This window comes from Mauremys reevesii, linkage group 13 (genome assembly GCF_016161935.1).
Source record: "Mauremys reevesii isolate NIE-2019 linkage group 13, ASM1616193v1, whole genome shotgun sequence".
NCBI lineage: Eukaryota > Metazoa > Chordata > Testudines > Geoemydidae > Mauremys > Mauremys reevesii.
The window spans coordinates 29241925-29266247 of record NC_052635.1 but is presented as its reverse complement, the minus strand read 5'-3'; the positions used below and the strand labels follow the sequence as shown (position 1 = coordinate 29266247).

Genomic DNA, 24323 nt, shown 5'->3' with positions numbered 1-24323 from the left:
AATAAAACAATGTAAAACTTTAGAGTCTACAAGTCCACTCAATCCTACTTCAGCCAACCGCTCAGAGAAACAAGTTTGGTTAAAATTTGCAGGAGATAATGCTGCCCCTTCTTGTTTACAATGTCACCTGAAAATGAGAACAGGCGTTCGCATGGCACTTTTGTAGCCAGCGTTGCAAGGTAATTTACGTGTCAGATAGTAGATAATGTTTTCACCCCTCTTTTGTATGCCCCTTCATTCTTCAGCCACCATTCCAGAGGACATGTTTCCATGCTGATGATGCTCGTTGTTCTGTTTTACCTGCATTTCTGCCATATATTTCATGTTATAGCAGTCACTGATGATGACCCAGCACATGTTCATTTTAAGAACACTTTCACAGCAGATTTGACAAAATGCAAAGAAGGTACTAATGTGAGATTTCTAAACATAGCTACAGCACTAGACCCAAAGTTTAAGAATTTGAAGTGCCGTCCAAAATCTGACTGGGACAAGGTGTGGAGCATGCTTTCAGAAGACTTAAAAGAGCAACACTCAGCTACGGAAACTACAGAACCCAAACCACAAAAAAGAAAATCCATCTTTTGCTGGTGGCGTCTGACTCAGATGACCAAAACGAACATGCATCGGTCTGCTCTGCTTTGGATCGTTACTGAGCAGAACCCATCATCAGCATGGACGCATGTCCTCTGGAATGGTGGTTGAAGCATGAAGGGACATATGAATCTTTAGCTCATCTGGCATGTAAATATCTTGCGGTGCCGGCTACAACAGTGCCACTTTCAGTGTTCTCACTTTCAGGTGACATTGTAAACAAGACATGGGCAGCATTATCTCCTGCAAATTGTAACCAAACTTGTTTCTCTAAGCGATTGGCTGAAGTAGGGCTGAGTGGACTTGCAGGTTCTAAAATTTTACATCGTTTTATTTTTTAATACAGTTTTTTTGGTACATAATTCTACATTTCTAAGTTCAACTTTCATGATAAAGAGATTGCACTGTAGTACTTGTATTAGGGGAACTGAAAAATACTATTTCTTTTGTTTTTTTACAGTGCAAATACTTGTAATCAAAAATATAAAGTCAGCACTGTACACATTGTATTCTGTGTTGTAACTGAAACCAACATATTTGAAAATGTAGAAAACATCGAAAAATATTGAAATAAATGGTATTCTATTATTAACAGAGCAATTGCAATTTTTTTAATCGTGCAATTAATCGCGATTCATTTTTTTTAATCGCTTGACAGCCCTAGAAATATTTGAACAAAATGTACAGTGAGGCAAGTGAATAATTGTTGAGAGTGAACACAGTTGTAATACGTGAAAGTTACGTGCAAGCATTTTTACACATATATTTCTGAAATATGAGGCTTATTTGTATGTACTTATTCTATGCTGCAGCTAAGCTATTCAGTTGCTAATTCATAAAATTGAAAATAATTCTATTTCATTAGAAGACACTATGGAGAAGAGAAAGGAAAAGAAACCTTTCAGTATGAAAATAGGAATGTTTCTGATTACTTTACAGCTGGGAAGAGGTTATTACACTACCCATTTCAGAATTAAAAACCTTCTTTCACATGCCAATTGGGTCACGACTGAGAGGTATCAACTAGCTTTCCACACAACGTTTATATTTAAAGACCCAAGATATTTTATAAAATCCAGTATGAATAAAAATGTTTTCACAGATTGAGAATGTAAAACATTTCTCTGCAGTTGTGTAAATGAGAGCCAGAGGATGAAACGAATAAGCTTATTTTCATTGTCCAAGCTGAATAAAATGGCATAAATTGCAATTTGGGGGGGGGGGGGGAAAGCATCTCACTCTAGGACTATTTGTCCATATGATAAGACACCACCACAACATGGTATGAATGAACGTTTAAGTACTTATACACACCCCCCACCACCATGCACACCAGTACTCATTTTAAGAGCTCTCTTTCCCTTCTTTTCCAGCCTGTAGGAGAAATAGCTTGATTAGGTTTTTCCCCCAGTTGGTGTGCATTTGTGTCTACGTGACCATGCTGTGTATCTGTATAGGAGAAAGAATTTATATACTGTGTGTAGATCATGAAAGAGAAAACTAAACTGAAGACATGCTTTTGCCTTTAGTTGCAAAAGCAGAGAAGATTATGGAATTTACTCATGCAGGAAGAGCAGTCCTCTGCTCAATAGAAACCAAGGACTGGAACAGTAATGTTACTTCAGGAATAAGGTGTTTAAAAAAAAAAAAAAGCCACAGTGGGAGCTCTCAACTAGAATATACCAGTGAGTGTAAGTCAGAAATGGTGGCATATTGACAGAACTGAGTGTGGAAGCTTGCAGAGCACACGCCTGCAACACACCCAGATATACTCTCGCTTTCACAAGCGCTGAATCCCCATCTTTCCCAACCAATTATTTTTCAGGGCCAGTAAAAACAAAAAATGCTAAATAGGATAGAAAAGTGGAAAATTAGCATCAGCCCTGGCCCAGTATAGCAACCTATAACCCATTTTAAAATTAGGTCTGGGTCTACTTGAATACCCTGGCCCTGTCAGAATCCAGTGCACAACAGCAATAGGCAGCCATATATTTCCAACCTTTTTTTTTTTTTTTTTTTTTTTTTTTTTTTTAAAGTTAACCCTCTGGTTTTAAAAGCTTTATTCCCAGACACAAAAACCAGACAAATTGTATTTCATATGGCTAACACGTGTATATGGGGTTAATTAGAAGGTTGCACAAGTCCTCCAATGATGTTGCAAGAGAAAGGGGAGCATATACTGAGTGAGAGGAAGATTTGGGAAAATCCATGTTGCACAAAAACAAAACAAAAAAAAAGTTAAAAGGAGGTTCGCTGGGGGCATTTTTTAAAAATCCAGAAAGTGTCAAATCTTTACCAGAATATTTAGTTCCTCCCCTCACTCCTGAAGTTATATTCCTCACAGCTGTGCTAAATACAGCAAACAAGCACAGCAAGAACAATCATACCTACTGAGAAACCAAGGGCCAGGCAGTGGTTTATGTGCAGGGTCACACACGAATGGAATTTTAGTTTAAATGCTGAAGGAAAATAGAATTTAGGGGATTAGTGGGACAATGGTAAAGACACTTATCCAATTCTGAGTTAGTACAATATCCGGCCAGTCAGACTTTGCAATGACCCCTTAATACAAAGCCAAAGCTTTAGCAAAGAACCTTTATTTCATTGTACATTGACAAAATATCCCTATACATGCTGGTGACATTCTTCTCCATACAGAGAAAAGGGGAGAAAGACACACATGCAAATAGGAATACAAAGGAACTGCCAGGAGTCCTTTGGAGTCACACTCACAGCCAGAATGACATGCAATAATTACAAGCACTTCCTCATCTACGTAAATTCTGCTCTTCAGTTTTCCAGAAGTGTTCCCCATGCAGAAACTATTGCAACATCACAGGCATGCTTAGATTTCAGAGCAATCAGCCAACCGCAGGAGATAATGTGTCCCTTACTTCATCATAATCAAAAGCAAAATGGCCCAGTTAACCCTTCAGCCCCTGGATGACTGTGTAAAGTCCTGATTTAAAAAATAAAGAACTCTTGCCCAAAACTTTTGTAAGCCAAGTGCAACTAAACTGTCAATAGACAAAAAGGATTGCTTCTTGGCCATAGGCTTAAGATTTAGTGTAGTATCAACTGGCACAACCTATATCAGGGACTATTACTATTTACTGACAACTGAGTATTTGGCACTGCACAAACGTACTGAGAGGAAGTCAGAACTTTATGGACTGTGTCCTATCCTCACAGAGGCATAGACTTAACCTAACAGGAGTTTTCTGTCTTTATCCACTACAATGTGACTCCATACCGCAACATTAGAAAGGTGTGAAACAGCACAGTTCCTAGCATACAGTCAAATTTCCAAAACAGACTGAGAACCTGAAGAAAGTTTTGGTTTTAATGGTACTTCAGTCAGGAGGAAAACTTCTGTATTGTCAAAAATAATTACACTGTATCGGTGCTTGTATTAAACTAGAAAAATATTTTCACTTGCTGGTGTACAGAACAAATACCTTAAATCGCTAACATTTTTGGATACACTAAAAAGATGTTTGTAAAGCTTTCATTAAGCCCTATGTCAGCAGCAGGGCCACGCTTGTGTCTCAACAGCGCTTCGAATAGTGCTCGTATTCATACCAACGCAATGCAAGGACATGCCAGATACCTCCGGATATCTTGGGCTTGATCCAGAACAGGGTCTCCTCTGAGTAAGAACTTCACTGAGGAACAAGAAAATACAGGGTGAAATCCAGACCACAGTGAAGTCAGTGACAAAACTAACTTCATTAGGGTCAGGATTTCACCCATGATGTATACAGGGGAGCCTCTAGACTGAAATATATGCAGCAGTGTAGAGGTTACAGTGGTGTGTGATTATTTTTAATCGCTCTCTACAGAGGAGCTGTAGTAGGCATGACTCGGCCTCAGGCATTACTGGTCTCCTACATACTTTCCTCAAGAGGTTCAAGGAGATGCACTGTAGAGGTTACAGTGTAGAGGTTACAGTGTAGAGGTTACAGTGGTGTGTGATTATTTTTAATCGCTCTCTACAGAGGAGCTGTAGTAGGCATGACTCGGCCTCAGGCATTACTGGTCTCCTACATACTTTCCTCAAGAGGTTCAAGGAGATGCACTATTGGATATGGTTTATAGCTTCATTGTTGAGCATTATCAGAGTATGAATAGTGGCTAAAAGATCAGGATGGGCTTAGCAGAAATTCAAGTTCTGGTTTTGTTTTTAATTTTTCGAAGGTCAATCCTGCTCTCTACCAGAAATATAAGCTTATACTCTGATCCTACAACTGAATCTACTAGCGCAGACCCCTACATCCATGCAGAAACCTACTGACATCAATGGGACTCCCTCCACACAAGAGGAGCCATCGACACTTGCTGATCTGATTGGAGCCAAAGTTTGTCTAAATTTGTTCCAGAAGAGTTAGACAGCCCTATTCAGTTCTCTCACTTGGCGCTTGTCTTCACTACAGAGTTAACTCAGGTGTTTCCTGGAGTACGTCTTATGTTTTTACTGCCCCTAACCAGAGTCCCATCATCACACATTAAAGCCCCTTTCACTTATGTGGTGGTGCTTTATACCTGAGCTAGCGGTCCCATCGGAGGGTATTCAACACTTGAGCTGCTAACCTCACAACTATGCAGTGTGACTGCTCTCATTCCAGCTCCGCCAACTGAGTGTCAGGCATCTAAATCAACTTTGCAGGGAAGAAAGGGAAAGAAATGCAGTCCACTATTTTCTCCACTATTGGGCTTGGAAAACTGTGTTCCTGTTTTATATCTCAGCCACTACAGACCATCTCCAAGCAAAGTGCACTAAACAGTAAGATGGAGTAGTGGTTCAATGCTGGCTGAGAAGAGGGCACATCACTTTCTGAAGCAGCTATGATTTCGGAGGGGGGGTGGGGAAGGAGGCAGGAGGATGTAGGGAGAAGTAGTATTCAGACAACCTTAGCTTTGGAGTTCTGTGCTATCACTGTAGGTGTTAAATCATTAAGCAATAAAGCACGGCTCCTAGATCTCAGGGAATTCTGCACCCAAAAAAAAAAAAAAATCTGCACACAGTAATTTAAAATTCTGCAATTTTTATTTATCAAAACACCACCACATAATTATGCCAGTTTCAATTATTTTGGTAATTTATTTCAAAATAACTGTCAGCAAGTATGTCTGTAACAGTACAGACACACAAAAATTCCCCCAGGTGTACAGAGTTAAAGAAACCCTTATGACAACCCAGTTCCTGTTTCTCTGCCCCTTCCCTCCCCACCCAGCCAATACACCTGAATCCCCTCCAGAGCCCAGCCATTTTCCCCCACCCCTCAGCCCCAACACCCATCCCCCTATCACCCAGGGATCCAGAAGGACACAAAGCCAGTTTCTGGGTCGCAGGCTTGTGTGGAGTTTCCTGTACCACCATCTCCTTCCCTCAAGGCATGCAGGGAGCTGCAGCTGCAAGGAACTCTCTACTCTCTCCCCTTCCCCCTGCCTGCAGTGTCTTCTCTGTGTGAGCTGGGCTCTGCCGGGTCCAGCGGACCCTAGTGCCAGCCAGCAGCACATTTCTATGGGGGAAAGGAAATTATGTGCTAAAACCATTAATTTCTGCAAATTTCTGCATTGCGCAGTGGCGCAGAATTGTCCCAGAAGCAAACTACTGAGGTAAGCCCTAGCAATAACAGCCCTTTGTTATTCTCTTCTGGAGGAATCTGAAGAGAAAAGCAATCAACTGAAATAGCTTGTTTGCACACAAATATTTGAAATATAGGGGGAGAAAGAACAGCTCTTTCCACATGTGCATTCGGAGACACAGATGGAAAAGGGTTATAGGGGGTCATTTAACAATTATGGTGGCTATGTCTTTGTCCTTACAGTCAAATTATGCAGTGAGCAGTTCGTATAAGCGGTCAGTTTTTAAACAATTTGGTTGTGAATTTTAAGTGTTAGGACACTCCGAGCTTTGAGTGGCTGCCTTGTGATGATCTTTATATAAAAATCAAAAGTAAGTGCATGTGTATTTTAATGTTTTCACATCCACTGAATGCTCAGGAAAGATGACAGTTTGAAAGCTCTAGACACTGAAGTCATTTTACTGGTTTTGTACCTAGCCATACATCAGAGGAAGCGGCAGCACAAACCTCTCTTACATTGCCCTGTCAATGTGTTTCAGACTGGAACTGGATGGGATCGCTTCTAGGACTGAGAGCATACCTTCTGTGTTGTCTCCTGAAGGCAGGAAGTCATAGCTCACAACCATTCAGAGTAGCAGACTGCTGTTTATTCAACAGCATCAGAGGAAAAGTCTCTAAAAACAGCCTCAGCGATTTCTGAAACTCCAGAAGCCAGATACTCTTAATATGCCAACAGAGTGTAGATGTATTTCTGTTATACCATTTGAAAGTTTTAAAGAAGTGTGCCTATTTTTGTTTAAAGCTATACACTTCCTTTGGGAGATAAGAAGCGCTGCCTTGAGTCAGTTTTACTTCTTAACTTCAGATTGCTGTTTCGGAACAAACACTGAGTATTAAGGGTCCAGGAAGGAGCAGACTGTGAGGTGTGGTACCGGTACAATAAAAAGGAATTTTTATATATTCTTAGAATATCAATAAAGTGAAAGATTATTTTTGTGATGCACTTTTAAGATTGTTATCTTAACATGTCATCCCAAAATCTGCCTGGCAGGATGGATAAACAAAGTTCTTCCCAAATAAGAGACAAAGTGGGAGGCTGGATGACAGAATAGGTCATAGAATCATAGAATATTAGGGTTGGAAGGGACCTCTGGAGGTCATCTAGTCCAACCCCCTGCTCAAAGCAGGACCAATCCCCAGACAGATTTTTTGCCCCAGATCCCTCAAGGATTGAACTCACAACCCTGGGTTTAGCAGGCCAATGTTCAAACAACTGAGCTATCCCTCCCCCCAGTCATAACACTAACTTTCACTTCTGGAGATTTGGTTTCATCCCCTTTTGGTTCTAAATGAGCTAAATCTAGTTTCTAAAGGACATTTGTCTACATCACATACTTTGGATGTCTATTCTATCTATTTTTTATAACGTGCTCATCACCGAAGTAATCTCAGCGCCTGACTCTGCAGCATCTAAACTCCTACTCTCTGCTCAAGAGAAATATTAAATGATTGGAGTAGCAAGTCAAGGGTGAGATGCAGACTTTTTCTTTACTGACAAAAACGGTGTTTTTTAAACTCAAGATAGCTGTCTTGATATGAAAATGCACTTTCTTGCAGTGAAAACATAGCCAAAGATGACAGTTTTCTAAAGCTAAACAAATATTAAATCCTCAGTTTCCTAAACCAAAAAGAATAATGCACCAAGATTAAAAACAAAAAGAAGAAAGTGTATTTATGTTAAATAATGCTGTATTTATAACAGCCAGGAGTTCCCTAAAGGTAGTTCTCTCAATGAGCTATATACATCTCATAATCACTCCTGTCATACAAAATTAATTTTGAATCAGAAATTGTCCAGAAATGTCAATAGACTATTGCATTTCCTGACATCCCCTCCCACCTTATCATCTGACTCAGAGTTAACAAACAACGAGATGTTTGACAATCAATTTCCAGGTTGATGCCCTTTAGAAACACCAACCTGCTTTCAGCATTTTTTTTCCTTCCAATTAATCACAGACAGAGCATCATTGCAAGTTGAGATTCAGACCACAGGATTTAGGAGAACACATAGCACTAATTCTAATAGCAATAGCACTGTTCAAAGTAATATTTTGATTTTTCAAATCCCCCTACCAAAAAAATAAAAAGTTTTAAACTGCTCAGTCTTCAGAACCAATTCCTGAGCTGTAATTTGACATGGGAACACAGAAGAAGAAAATCATGAGAAACCTAAAAAATCACACAGAAGTATTGATCTACTTTTATATCCCCAACTACTGCACAGATACCCTTGGGTGAGTTGGTCTGAATTTTTAATCTGATTCAAAGTGAAGACTAACAAAAAAAGGTTTTTCACGCTCACCTTGGGCATCTCCTCGCAAGCAGCGACCTATCCTGGCTGCTCCTTGGCGCTGCCCTTCCCCGAGCACTAGACTCCATAGCTCCCATTGCCAAGTGCAGACTGATAGAGACTTCTTCCTACACTCATTACCCCCAAGCTTTATAATGATCATTAAAAGCGAGATCCAAAAAGTTTTCCCTCCATCCTCCCAAATGTTAACACTAGCTAAGACAGCTCACAAAGGAATCCTGGGATTGGATATGGATGGCCTGACTTGGGGCTTGCTGCCTTTGGTTACAGCTAAAGCAATGGACTCCTGGGCACTGGAATACCTCTAGCTTTCTAGAATCCAGTATAGAGAGACAGGTAACAAGATGAAGAAAACCCTGTATTTAGAAAGGGAAAACAAATTTTTAAAAAGCTAGCCTTGAATTTAGCAAAGAATGCGATCATTTAGTTTATCTTGAACACAGTTGCACAAAGATAGATTCCTCAAGAACAAGAAATCATTTTACAAGAACCAGTTCAGCTAATGTAGTCTCCCAAAAGCAATCTATGAGAAATACAAGCCCTATTTGGATTATATCTATATTACATCAAGACCTTGAAAATGCTCTTCCTTTGTGCCTGATGATTCTTTGTCATTCTAACAAAGTAAAGAGATGAGCTATGGACAAAGTCCAAGAACAGATTAATTCGTGGCTGATCCAATCAATCCTATGGATACTGAAAGTAACTCATTCAATCTCACAAAACAGGGTTATTGGGCAACAAAACTGGAGATGACATTCAACGTTAAGTGCAAACTAAAGCCATTGGAAAATATAATCCAACTATACATACAAACTGATGGAGTCCATAAATGGCTATATAGCCCAGCTTCTGGCAGTCAGAAGTTTAGGGACATCCAGAACATGGGGTTACAGGAGGACCATCAATGACTAATAACTGGGTGTCCCTAAACCTCTGACTACTAGAAGCTGGAACTGTATGATGGGATGGTTCCCTCAATAATTCTGTTTGAAGCATCTTTCACCAGCAAGTATTTGACTAGGATTTGCCCCCCTTCTCCTACTGAAATAAAACATAGCAAGCTGTCCTTAATAAAAGGCCATTCAGCACATACAACAGGTAGTATGACTAAGATATGCCTCTATGTCCTTTGCAGAGATTCCTGAGTGGTGGAGGAGGCCGGCAAGGAAAAAGTCTGGAGAAGAGAAGACTCAGAGGGCACATGATAATAGTTTTCAAGTACATAAAAGGTTGTTACAAGGAGGAGGGAGAAAAATAGTTCTCCTTAACCTTTGAGGATAGGACAAAAAGCAATGGGCTTTAATTGCAGCAAAGGTGGTTTAGGTTGGACATTAGGACACACTTCCTAAGTGTCATGGAGGCTGTGGAATCTCCATCACTGGAGATTTTTAAGAGCAGGTTAGAAAAACATGTGTCAGGGATGGTCTAGATAATACTTAGTGCTGCCATGAGTGCAAGGGACTAGACTAGATCAGCAGTTCTCAGCCAGGGGTCTGAGGCCCACTGCGGGCAAGTTTAAGAGGGTCCACCAAGCAGGGCCTGTGTTAGACTCACTGGGGCCCAGGGCAGAAAGCTGAAGTCCTGCCACCCCAAGTCCCATCACCCAGGGCTGAAGCCTGAGCAGTTTCGTTTTGCGGGGGCCCCTGTGGCATAGGGCCACGTGGAACTGCCCTGCTTGCTACCCCCTAACACCGGCCCTGGCTTTTATATGCAGAAAAACAGTTGTTGTGGCACAGGGGGGTCCATGGAGTTTTTATAGCATGTTCAGGGGGCCTTAGAAAGAAAAAGGTTGAGAACCCCTGGACTAGATGACCGCTCAAAGTCCATTGCAATCCTACAATTCTAAAGAGAATGCACAACGTTCTCAGAATGCATGCAACTCAGACAGCTGGGGAGGTTGCTTTCCCCTGCTGGAGCAAATCAATTAAAGGATGACAGCCAGCAAGCACCAGACACAGGGGAGTAGTGCTATCCCAACTCTGATTTGTATCGGTCTCCCCCTACTGTAGGGAAGGATCACACTCACTTGGCTGGCCCAGTTTCAGTTGTTAAAAAAACAAAAACAAAAAAAAACACCCACTTGCTGTACATGGACCTATTGTCTCTAGATCTGTTTGCAGAGTGTGTATAAGTATCTGAATAGGATTTGCTCCCCTTCTTCTACTGAAATAAAATGCCTGAATACTTTAACTTCTACCCCCAGCTTCCACAGTCATTTATGAACAACTCTACAATAAATGTACGTATTAGATGGGAAAGACTAGTAAAAAAAGTGATTTGGTTTCATGTTTAAGATATTTAAAGTGAATAAGGAAATGTTACAAGAAGAGATATATCTTGCCATTAAAGCTATTAAAAATGATAATGTAATGCTGAGTCTGCAGCAAAGGAGCAGGTGGCTTTTTACTCCCCATCTGGTGGTCGTTAACTGTGCCGTACAAACCTTGGAGTAGGTCATTAGTATTGCTCAATTCCTCCATTTTGTGAATACTGCTCGCGTTGTAATGAATCATGGTGTCACATGGATCTCTCCAAATAGCTCACGCTTCCAGTTTCCCAGAAGACTGCACTTGTCCAACCTGTAAACGTAACTTCCCAGGCAAGTTGGAACTGGAACATGCCCATCCTGACTATTTCACTTTACCTCTCTAATAAGGGATCCTACTCATCCTTGCTATGGCTCTGCAACAGCACCGGTAGATGAAAGTATGCTGGATACCCACTCCCCTCCTAGGCTCTGAAACCCACTCCCCTCCTAGGCTTCAGAGCCCGAGCTCCAGCCCAAGCCTTTGCACAGCTATTGTTAGCACTGTAGCTTGAGCCCAAGTCTGTAGACCCAGGTTTTGAGACTCACTGCCTCAGGTTTCTGCTTGCTATGTAGACATACCCTAACATTGTCAACAAGAGTACTAGAAACTATGGTGGCGGTTGGTGTTATCTGAACACCATCACACAAACTGGACGTGGACTGAGAATACAGAACTTGTTTCACACAGGCTATTATTCTCCATTCAATGGGAGTAACTGTCAGCTGACATGGGTCAGACTCAGAACAACCCACAAGTAGAGACTCCATAATTGAACATCAATCCTCCAAACCATCCCACCTCCCAAGCACACTGGTACTTCATTCCCTACACCTTACTTATTTGGCATTTACAGTGTTAACTTTTGATTTGTGCAAGTTTAAGAGTACGTGTACTTCTGTGTTCTAAAATTCTGCCTGCAGACATCAACAAGAAAAAAACAGAAGCCCTTCTCCTGCTACTTATGCAATACCAAAATAGTTTAAGTCCACAGATTCCTTACACTTCCAATTAAAAGACCACAATGTTACTCAACTATTTCTCTATCTAAAAATCAAACTTCACTCACCGCTCTAACAGGAATGTATACTGAAGGAGAGGTGTTCCATCTCCACCTGCAGCAGGTTTTTTTAGGCCACCTCTTAAATATCTCTCAGACAAGAAACGGCAACCTTAGAGTAAGATGAACAGCTCTTTCAATGAGTTTGGCCCTTATTCAAATATTGCAATATAAAACCTGACCAAGAGTGCATTTCTATGAAATAAATCTTCAATATAAATCTTGCCAATATTTAGAGAGGGACAGGAAGAGCTGAGAACCTAGTCCCATATTAAAATGGAATTTTAAAGCAGAATTTTAAAAGTAATTGTTAAAAAATTAAGACCTATAGAAGTAGCAGCACAGAGAGAAAACCAGGCCCCGAACAGTCCCCACTCAGCAGTTTCAGTTTTCATGTGTCAGAGTAGCATTAGGTTGTAGAGCACAAGTAGTAACAAATGCCAAGACACATAAAAAACTAGCTATACTTAGGGATTGCTAAATTCCCATTAATTATTTTGCTAACTTTTACCATGCAGCTGTACTTTAACGTACAGCTGATGGCTAATGAAAAATATTCCACAGCTCTTTCCTGGTGGTGCTTTACTAGGAACATTTGCACTGAAATGAGAGCTTAAAAGTCCCACATCTATACAAGGGAGTAGTCCACCAATACTTTAGGAAGTCTTAAGTGGTTAGACCTGGTCCACTGTGGCCTGGCAAACAGTGCTCATACAAGTACTCTGAATGGGGTCTTGGACAGCTTTAGAGTAACTGGTTTTATACACAGCTTTATCCACAATGTAGATGAGGCCTAGAAATTCATTTACTCCTATGGTTCATTGCCTACCTCAAATTGCCTAATCCTCCACTGGTGAAATTCCCAAATTGTTGCTGTGGAAGTTTATAAAATGTTGAAAATCAAGGATTTGGACTTTAGCAAGCACAATAGGTAGCAACAGGGGATGAAGTATTTAGACACAGAGGTCCTATTTCCATATAAACATCTTAAAGGGGAAAAGCAGAAATAGTAGAATCGTATCTATATTGAAAAATAGTCTTAAATTCTCCCTGAAATCATCGGTGCTCTTTAAATATATAAGTGTTTTAAATGACACTAAATACTGCAGCTGTCAAGACATAAAAACACACACTTAACTAATAAACCCTGACTATACAGAATATCTTTGGAGAGGACAGATGTGTGATCTAGATGATCCTTCTGGCCTTGAAATCTGACTCTAAAAGATGTTTTGATCAGGATGTGTAACAGAGATTAGTGGAGTTGGGTGTACACCATGGTTTCCTTGAGGAAGAAAATGATCTCTATTTGCTGTTTTAAAGAAGTCTGCTAAATGCTAAACCGCTCTACCTATGAAATTATTCATAGGATAAAATTCCTATCTTTAACACAAGGACCCATCTACATGGACTGTGGTGATAAAATGCAGATTCACTCCTTCAGAGGGGCACCATGAAGCTCACTAGCAAGCCATTCTCTCAGCGTACCAAAGGTAGTGTTTCAATAAGGCTGAATTCAGGTTTCAGAGTAGCAGCCGTGTTAGTCTGTATCCGCAAAATGAACAGGAGTACTTGTGGTAAATTAGAGACTAACAAATTTGAGCATAAGCTTTCGTGGCCTATAGCCCCACTTCATCGGAGCATGAAGCTTATGCTCAAATAAATTTGTTAGTCTCTAAGGTGCCACAAGTACTCCTGTTCTTTTTAATAAGGCTGAATGTTATTTTTACAGCCAACTGCTGTAGACATGACAGTTTAAAAAGCACACACACAAAACTGTACTAAAGCCATAATGGTAGATTATGAGACTGCACAAATGGGTTTATGGTTGGGATGGCCAAAAAATACCGACCAGGAATCTAAAAAGATACTCACCAGGATCTGCCTGGGAAGCAATTTTTGGCCCTAACAGAGATTGATAGGAACCCTTTAATACAACAACTTTCTATTGTCTTGGCGCATTCCCCTCTTTACAATGAAACTATCATATTTTCCCACAGATTAGTGCCTCGAACTTCAAAAAAGTATTTATATAATTTAACTAGATGCACAGATTTGTTTTTCTTGAATAAGAAATGTACACTGACGTCAAATGACAAGTAACAATGACTGGCCTCACTACATCTCTCCCCATATCCGAGCCTGCACTGCCCCCATCCCATCAGGATAAGTATTTCAAACAGATTATGCTTTCCCCAAAGCTTTTCAAAGGCAAGAGGAAAGCATGTTCAATGCTGTTTGACCTTGTAATTCTTTCATGTTGGAAACTAGCTGTTTCCAACTTCACAGCAGTTGCCAGGATAAGCTAAATTTTCTCCGGCTAAACTGAATTACTGTAGAGGCTGCTTTCAACTGAAAAAGCCATCAAGATTTAAGCAACAGATAAAACAAAGGTTCTTCCAAATGAAACTACAGTCTGAAACATAACATTAAGAGGTACTGTTTTGCAATTTGCTCTTTACAACGGATAAAAAGAACAGAAATACAATATGTTAATATCTGATATCTGTGCTGTAAGATGATGGAAAAAATATTCTCCCTACATATTTGAGAGCTTACAGGTTTCTGTCAGTGGCAATGCTATTCATTTAAGGACTGTCCCTTCCCTGATCACCTTTTCTCATTCCAGATCCCATTTTCTCCCCTTCATTAGTTGTTAAAAGCAACCTGCCAAGGGCTTAACAAAAAAAAAAGAAGAATTTGGTTTGCGTTCTTTTTTGCTTCTTTGGTGTATGAAGGTCTAAAAGGCTGCTCACTCCATTCCACTTGCAATTACCTTACCAACAACAGATCCCACAGGGGCACCAGTGAACAGGAGCAGCAGCAGCTACAATTATTAGCTATTAAAAAACCCTATGAAGAACAATATTTGGACCAAATTCTGATCTCAAAGTCCTGTAAACCTGAATAGCTCTGAAGTCAAAGGGATTATTCTGAATTTACTCCAGCTCAGGGAGTTTTGCAAAACACTATGCTGAGAATGTGTTAGATGCTATAGACTTGTTCACACCAGGGAATTTAAAAACAAAAATTCCTTACCAGAGCTACAACTAGTTCAGCTGAACCAGTGATGGGAGCCCTGGAACGGACAAGTCTCCCCTTGCCTGACCAGATGAGGTTTTTAACTACTGTATCAATTAAACTACTGAGAAGCATGTTTAACTAACAGCTGTAAATGCTGGAAGCTACCAGAGGCATGTATGGTGGAAATTATTTTTAATAAAAGTTCACTAGAGCAGACAGTCAACAGGAGTCCAAGGACAACAGCAAACCATTAATGCTATTCTCCTTCACAGATTTCATTGTAGTCGACAGAACCTACATTCTTCCACCTTTTTTGTCTGTCTTTTCCAAGCCTTTCTTGCTGTAAAGCAGCTTTACAACGTAACCCAGAGTGCTGCTGTCTTTTGACTCTCCAATCAAATTGAAACAACACTAAGTGGAAACTCTCCTGAAGTTACCTTAATGGGAAATTCATTTTGAAGTCTAATTATGACACTTGCTTAAATGCTGACATTGCTGAATAGGTTATAACCAATAGTCACATGGGGGGAGGAAGGGGGAGGCATGGTTGGACATATTTATCATGTGTTGCTTGCCTGTGTTAGTCAAATCAAACAGGACACTCTAGAGCAGGGGTTCTCAAACTGGGAGTCGGGACCCCTCAGGGGGTTGTGAGGTTATTACATGGGGGGGGGGGTGTCACGAGGTGTCAGCCTCCATGCCAAACCCCATTTTTCCTCCAGCATTTATAATGGTGTTTTATATATAAAAAAATGTGTTTTTAATTTATATTTGAGGTAATCGCACTCAGAGGCTTGCTATGTGAAAGGGGTCACCAATACAAAAGTTTGAGAACCACTGCTTTAGAGGAGTCAGGCTGTGAACACCAAATATGTAACAATTAATATTCTCTTTCATATTTGGATAATTAAGACAGGATAAAATTCTTTAAAAAAGGTGTAGCTAAGAATATGCCATAACACTAAACAGCATTCTACTCCCATCGTGTGGATTGTGGGACTTTCTTATGAAACCAGAAGCCACAAAGGCAGTTCAAGCCAATAAATATTTTGTAATGACTGCCTGTCTAACAAGGGTATCTAGTATTAAATTAGCAGAGCCAGCTCAAGCAGAATTAAAAGATAAGAAAAATCAGCAAGGATTTGTCCTCAACATTTTCCAAGGTGGGATTATTTCTTATTTGGAATTGTCCCTTTCATCAAGAAAGAAGCCACCCATATCTTATCACAGCCTATCCCTTTAGTCAAGTAACAACAAAGGAGCAATGACAATTTACACCAGCTGAGGATCTGCCTCCAATGTCACTTTCATTAACAGAACAGTGGCTTGATGCAAGGAGTTTGCGTTATTTCAGCAGGTATTGCTTTAACAAGCATTCTGTGAAGTCACTAATAGAAGAATTTGAGTCAATGAGATGTGAAGTACTGTACTTGTTATAATTACATATCACTACCATTTCTACTGACAGCGCAGCTCAGGAGGAGGTTGGAATTCAGTGGTCTACCCAACAAATAACTGAAGTTACAGTTGTGCTGTTTGGCTTGCTAAAGTTAATTCAAAATTTATGTTATAAATCCTTGATAAACTGTGTGGCTAATTCAAATGTGAAGTCATGCACAGATCTGAAACTCTGCATAAAAAAAAAAGATCTCTCAGATGAGGAATGGGTTTATTTTGGGACATAAAAAATGAGGCCAACACTGCAGATAAACAGAAGTTACCTTACAGTGTCTCGTCTCCCCCCCATTGCTACAATGTTAAGACTTATTTTATCAAAGCAGAAAGTCTGCGGGCCCATTAGTCCCTGACACAGACCTTCAATTGTTTTAGGGAGTTTTGCTGGAACATAATAGAAACAAAATTGATTGAGATTAATAGAAGCACATGTATCTCTGCTCTCCCAAAAGACTTGTACCAAGTTTTAACCAGAAAGCTGCTCACATGTACACCAGAACAATTAACACAACCGATTTCAACATCAATAATGAAACAATAGTTTTACTCAGCATAATGATATTAAAAGGATATTACCAGGAGTAAATTTTTAAAATTTACATTTCACTAAGTTTAATTTGCAGTTGATATTTCTGAGACACGTTAGGAATAACCACCTTGCTACAGGTTTCAGAGTAGCAGCCGTGTTAGTCTGTATCCGCAAAAAGAACAGGAGTACTTGTGGCACCTTAGAGACTAACAAATTTATTTCAGCATGAGCTTTCGTGAGCCCCTCAGAAGAAGCAAGCTGTACTCCTGTTCACCTTGCTACAGCGTTTCATTTGTAACAAAGACTGCAGCATTCCTTATAAAACTATGCTACAGTATTCTACAGTATAAGCTCCAAATGCTGCAATAATGCTATCGTAAACAGTAAAAATAACTATAGAGTTAATATTAAAAAGTGCTTTTAAAAACCAAAGATGAGCAGTTTTCATCAAATGTTGCAAGCAACCCCAGCTGCTGCTGCTCTGAATACAGGGCTACCTTATAAAAGTGGCTGCATTGTGAAAACATCTCAGTTAGGAAATGATGGTACTCTGCAATTCTTACATTTCTTAGGGCTCAGAACATGCATTTATCACAAGAAGAGAGAAGGACATTTGCAGACAAGCAAGACAAATGCTTTAAATGTTTTTAAGATGCCCTTAAAACTGTGTCTTTTGGATCACAATCCAGAACATTTGACATTAAAGACAGCAGACTACATCATGCTCCCAGGGAGGTCAATGAGTTTTGCCTCTGAATCCAGTGAGTGAAAGAGAGGCCCCAGTATGAGATTTGGCTTTAAGTTTACTAATTTATACAGGTTCATTTACTGCTATGTGGTGCCTGCAACAACATTGCTTAGGTACATATAGAACTAAATTCCATAAGCATTTCTGCTCTTCATTAAAAAAACTACACTTACATGACATCCAACTAAGCAGAGTCACGTACACGCTTATTCTTTAAACTAACTATGAAGTACCTTATAATTTTCAGTCAATGGGATACCTAAAGATGGCTTTGAGAATCTTGGAGTTTTTCCATCTTTTTAAGTTAAGATCAAACTAGGTAAGTGTTATGACACCCACATATTTACAGAAGAGGAAATGGAGGCAGAGAGATTAAGTAACTTGCCAAAGGTCACTTTCTATTCCTGGCTTTGCCAGTGACTTAGCAAGCAGGAGTCCTGAGCACTAGTCGTCTCCTCTTAACAGGCCACAATTACTCCCCACTGTAGTTTAGAATACATTTTCATTTTAATACACTTGTTATTCACAAGTCTTTTGGAAGAGATTTAAGAAAAAAAGATTTTTCCTAATAATTAAAAATATATTAAAATTGAGAGCAGGCTGACATTTCCTGAACTCATTACTTTCCTGGCAACATTAGCAATACCCAACTGCTACCAGTGCTGTGTGCATCAAAAAAATGATACAGATATTTTAATCAATCTTATTTTTCTAAAAAAAAATTATTTAAGTTTACTCCCTTCTGTTGAGTCACATTTTTCGCATGCCCAATTCTGTCAGCTTAAATAAAATGTGCATTTCATGCAAGATAGAAAAGCACATGCTAAAGTGGCCTCTGAATTTCCATCACTTACAAAGCATTTACTCAGCTCCAATGCCATTTAATTTAAATTTCCCTTTTCCATTTCTCACCCCTTTTCAAGTGCTCCCTCCACAATATAAAGCTGCCTCTAACCTGTCATATTAATGCTCATGACAACACTACAAAACTGCCAATTTCTGATAAGATACTTGCTTTTCCCCACTTTCGGCATTTTGAAAGTTAGCTATTAAGGAAGCACTTCTCACTCAAGCACATTCAGCTTCTAAAAATAAGCTTCCACGCAGCTAGACAATCAGAATTTGTGCTCAAGTCCAGTTAATATTTCACCGATTACTGCAGTGACGTTGGCCTTAAATCCCATCTTAAGATATTTAGTTAAATCAACAAAAGGGGTAAATTCACTGAGGGGCCACATCTTATCAATAAATTTTAACAGTGGTTTTGTATAAATATTAATAGGCGTTCTGAACACAGAATAATAGGCAGGAAAGATATGGCCTTATAGTGCGGAAATAAAATTGTGAGTCTTAGGAGCTCCGTATCCAAATTGTTCATTTGACAAACAAAGATATTTTTCTAATTGCTATGTTCTGCAAACACAACAGGAAAATTGAAAGTCAAGATGGGTTCCTTCTGGCCCATTAACAATAAGAGGTTCTTCAATTGGAACTTGGTTAACAATGCTGTTGATGAAGCTAAAGCCAGAAAAGAATCCAGCTAGTTCTTGCATACCTAGAATGTCTCTGTAGGCTAACAGGAGTAAAAAGTAGTAACTTACACCTTTATCCTCAACGTAGAGAGATATGATTCAGAGTACACATCTGTTGAATAAGAAGGTGCCATTTTCATAAAGTGACCATAAAGGTACTTTAAGATATTTCCTACTAGATAATAAATTTTCTTTATACTGCATTCAGATTTTGAGGATGGTTTTTTAGCTCTTTTATAGCACTACTCATCTTTACATCCCAAAGCATTTTACAAAGGAGGACAGTATTATCCCCATTTCACAGATAATACATACGCTTTGGGTTGATGTTTTAAACAGCACACCACTTACAAGATTGTCAACTTAAAATGATATACACACACAGGAATCACTTCACCCACTTCTAGGACCCAAGATGGCAAATTCTTAACAGGGTACAGCAACAACAGAAGACACTTCAGATGAAGAAAAATACTGTCTCCTAATTATATGGCAGGGGGAATGTGGGTAGTTACACTTAATGCAATTACTAAAGTTAGAATTTGTCTGGGACACACTTGCTAGGAGTGGCATGGATATTTAGTGATCAGAAATGGTCAGCACTTCCATTTCACGCTTGGCCTTGATTCTAGGACCCCTTGATGCTAACATCATGCTACTCCATCAATCTAGCCCCTATTAAAAGATAATAGTGCCAAAAATTGAATCACCAACATTACTGGACGTTGGAGATCTCCCATTAACTAGAGGATCCACACCCACTTTGCTTAGGTTGTGACATCTGAAGTGATTACATTACAGTGGTATAGCCAGACATAAATTCCAAGTTTCCTGTCTCACTAAGAATAATTACAAGTGTAGCTACTGTATTACCGACAACAACCACAGAGTATCAAAGAGTTCTTTGTTCCAACAGTAAGTATCTCTGCTTAATGCTTATATAGATAGTACTGTATGTGGATTGAGTAGTCAATATCACATTGACACTTTCAGGACTAAATACTTCCCTTCACTCTTTTAAGCATAAATAGTTGGGGGCCCTAGACTTCTGTCCAGGCCCTGCCTCCTAACAACAACATGAGACAGCTCCATACAATCTCATTAAAGTACAAACCAATTTTAAGTGCTCAGAATAATGAAATGGGTGGAAAGAATCCCATATACTACTCCTTGCAACTAACTAGGATCCAAACAAGAAGTATATAAAGCCCAGACTCCCATGGCCATGCCTAAAATGAAATTTGATATTTCTAAGATCAACATGTGACAATGTCTGACACAGAAGTGAGATGCAAGAATGAAAGAACCTTAAGAGTGAAGAGAGACAGCAGGTTCCTGAAGTAGGTTCAGCTTTGGTGGCAAGGTCAGAAAGGACATGGACTATCAACAGTGTTACTCCCTTAACAAGCCTAGCAAATGCAGCATTCAGCACAGAAGAAGATTTTGCCTTTCTGTTGCCTGAGACAAACTACAATGATGACTAATGACAGTCAAAGGAAGACTTGGAATCATGATGGGGAGGAGGAAGAGTTCTATGACACCTTCATTGCTTGAAATTCATCAGGCATATTTGATTCTCCAGTTCTATATGTTTTGTCTGAGATATGTGGTACATTCTTAGTTTAAATCTGTGTACTTGACTTCCTTCAGCAGTTGTGAGATGACAAGAAAAACCCACAGAGTCAGAAGGGTGTCAAGTGCTCTATGTTCCTAAACCACTCCTAATTGGGAACAATAAAAATAGTGTACAGCCAGCCTTAATGTGGGGGGGGGCAAAACCCTGTTAAGATTGTCCACTGGAAGGAGGACTAGAGGAATCAATGACTTCACATATCTAAATCAGCATATAACTGGAGCTTTTTTCCCCCAGAAAAACTTACCCTTAAGCAGATATTTCCTACACAGGGAGGTTATAAATATTTATAGACATACTTATACTGAAGTAATTCTAAAAATGTTTATTACAGTTCCAGGGAATGAAGTATCTTCCCCTCACCCTTAAAATAATTATTTACTAAGTATTATTTTATCTATAAAGGGGAATTTTTTAAAAATACCATATTTATATCTGCACACTTCTGTTATACACACATTTACATTATATATTTATATTATCTATAAATGCATTACGTGCATAAATATAAAAAGATGTGCATACACAAATATTTTATATTTGTGAATATTTACATGTATAGCTGTTTGCAAAGCAAGTAGGCATCAAACACATGGACTGTTGTTGTGGACAAATGATTACAAATGCCAAGAACCCAGCATCATAAAAACAGTATTATTGCAATGGGATTGGGAGGCAAGATGAAACCACCTTAATAAAGAGGTGGAGTGAAATCAAACACTTTTAGACAACAGGTACATCATCCTTCCCCACCCCCTATCCCCATTACTTAGGGGACAGACAGAGCTCTTCATGTAAACCCAGTCGTTTGACAGTGACATATGCACACAGAGGCAAATTGTACCTCCCCCTCTCACCCCACCTCCACTTTTAAGAATACCACCCACCAGCTTGGGGAAAAAAACCTGAAACCAATATGCCACCCAGCAGTATGCAAAAAATTGGTAGCCATCCTCCTAAATGCAATCACCTATAGAGATCCTACAACCTATTCCCCAAAAATGAACAGCCAACTTGCAAACTTTCTGAAGTGATGCTACTTTCCTTTCTGGAATTGCTTACACTCCTTTTATTTATTTTTTAAAATGCAATTATTTACATTAAAATTTTCTACCCAATAAGGTAAAGTTATCTCAATTAAACAGCAAAGAAAGAAATAAGCCTGGTCTTAAAATGGATGCAGCAGAATCTTTTAAAGAGCAACATGTTGCAACCACCTTTCATTTTAGGGGATGAGAGGGATTGACTGAAAGAAACAAAACTGGAGAGCAGAGAGAGGGGTGGGTGGAATAAAGGCAGCTTAGTGATTTATTTAACCTAAAAACTTTGCCTTTCCCCTTCTCTGGGAGGGTATGTGGGTCGGGAGGTGATTATTTCTCCCGTGTTTCTCTGCAGGAGGCTCCTGCTCGGCAGCTCAGGGGAGGAGGAGAAGGAGAGAAAAAGACACACACAGAAGAGAGAGGAGAGAGAAAAAGAAAATGGCGCAGAGACTAAGTCCTGACCGTCGACAAGGCGACTTTCCAGGGAGGAATCGGGGCCCAAAAGGAACCCCAGGAAACCCGAAGGGGCCGGATCTGGGGCCTGCGTTGCCCCCACTAGGAGAAGTGGGGGTCAGGTGGAGCCTAAGCCCCTCGGAAGCAGGAGCATTTGGCAGCTCGATGGGAACAATGGGGCCGGTGAGCGAGGAGACGGGACTTAGTCTCTGGGACGCCATGTCTGTCCTTTACCATCCTCAGTAACACACAAGAGGGGGAGAGCGAAAGGGGGAGGTAAAGTGGGGTAAATCGCCCCCAAAAAGCGGGGGTGGGGGGCAGAGACTCACCGTTCGCTCGGAAATCCGTCTCGATCTGTAAAGACAAGTGGAAGCGAGTGAAAAAAAATCATGTATGTTTTCAAAAACAGCAAAAGAGCCTGATCCAGGGGGCAGTTTAAAATGAAGAGGAAGGAAATCGACTCACCGTCCGTTTCCCACACAGATACGTATTGGGAGGGGTATCTCCCCCAAAAAATCAAGGGCAGGGGGTGAAATTCAGACTTCCTAGCGCCCCAAAGTTTTAACCTCCCCCCAACCTATTTTAAGTCCCCCCTCATGCTTATGCACCCATTCTCTGGGGCATCCCTGCCCTGGTACCCCTTCCCCCCGCATGAAAAGGGGGGGGGGCACGTTCCCATCCTCTCTGGATCTGTCTTTTAAAGGGAAGGCAGGAGAAAAAAAATCCCCCCCCCCCAGTGTGTGGCTTGGCTGGGATTTTTCGGGGGGGGGGGGGAAGAGTTACAGACCCTTCATGTGTCTATGGGGAAATCACCAATCACAGAGAGACTGGAGGAGCCCGCGGGGCAGTGATCAAGGCATCCCCCCTAAGTGTCCGAGGGCAAACAGAGAGGGGGAGTCAAGGGGGTTAAGGATCCAGAGCTCTGGGTGGGGGGCAGGGGAAGGGGCGCCCCCACTAAGGTGATATGGGGGTGAGGTCACCCCGTGGCCCCACGGGATACTGTGGGGCCGGGGACACCTCCAAGTGCCCGAGGGGATTTTGGGGGGCTGGAGGTCCCCACTGGGGCCCCAACTGTCTGAGGGGATATTGGGGGCTGCGTGCCGGTCCCTCACCTGGGAGTCGTTGTGCAGCTGGTCCCCGCTCATGCCGGCTGGTGGGGAGGCCTACACAGGAGCAGAGGCGCCTGGGGAGCAGCAGAGTCGGAGGCCGAAGGGAGAGTGCAGCCCCCTCACTCAGCACAGCAGTCAGTTGTGTAACAGACTAAGTCCTCATTTCCCCTCACTGCGCAGGCGCCGCTGCTTTTAAACCGGAGGAGGGGCTGGGACGGGAGGGGGAGAAGGAGGAGAGCAGCGGGTTCCAATATTTGCATGCTCGACCACGCCTCGTCCCCACCTCCAATTATAAGAGAGTTTGGGCCATATTATCCTTCGAGCCACGCCTCCTCCCGGCTCTCAGAACTCCGGGTTAGATTTGCATGCGAAGCCACGCCCATTCCCCCTCTCCGCAATTTACGAAAAACGCCGGGTTGCTATTTGCGTACCCTGCTCTCTTCCCTCCTTTTAGAACGCCGGGTGCTATTTACATATCCGGTCCCGCCCCTCCAACCCTCTCCTCCAGTCACGAAGGAAAGGCCGGCACTTATTTGCATATCCGGCCTCGCCTCCTCCAAGGGAAGACTCCTGCCCCCCGCAGCGGATGGAATGAAAGCCCGTCCCAACGTGCGCGTAACGCTCATGCGCAAGAACTCCCCTGCAGGGATGCTCCATTTGCATGTGAGGCCCCGCTCTTTCTCTGCAAGCCTCACTGATTGTCAGCTCCAGCTAAGGGTGCATTAGAAGGGCAGAGGAGCCAGGTGCCAAAGCTGGAGAGCAGTAGCAGCAGCTTTATTTTCCGACCTGCTCATTCTTCTCAGCTGCCTCTGACCCCAGTACACAGAACAGGTATCAAACAGCTGCGAGGGTGATAGGGTGTGTGGGTGACAACA

At 41.1% G+C, this 24323-nt stretch overlaps 1 protein-coding gene across 1 annotated transcript in view; it reads right to left on the bottom strand.

Moving 5' to 3' along the window:
- Positions 1 to 23644, bottom strand: part of TOP1 (DNA topoisomerase I) — a 79558-nt gene extending 55914 nt beyond the window's left edge. Inside the window, exons 1-2 of the mRNA XM_039498570.1 lie at positions 23452 to 23644; positions 22669 to 22693 (exon numbers count right to left, since the gene is read on the bottom strand). Coding sequence (XP_039354504.1) covers positions 22669 to 22693; positions 23452 to 23484 — 58 coding nt within the window. The 5' untranslated portion in view covers positions 23485 to 23644. The remainder of the gene's footprint in view (positions 1 to 22668; positions 22694 to 23451) is intronic.
- Positions 23645 to 24323: the final 679 nt, after the last annotated feature.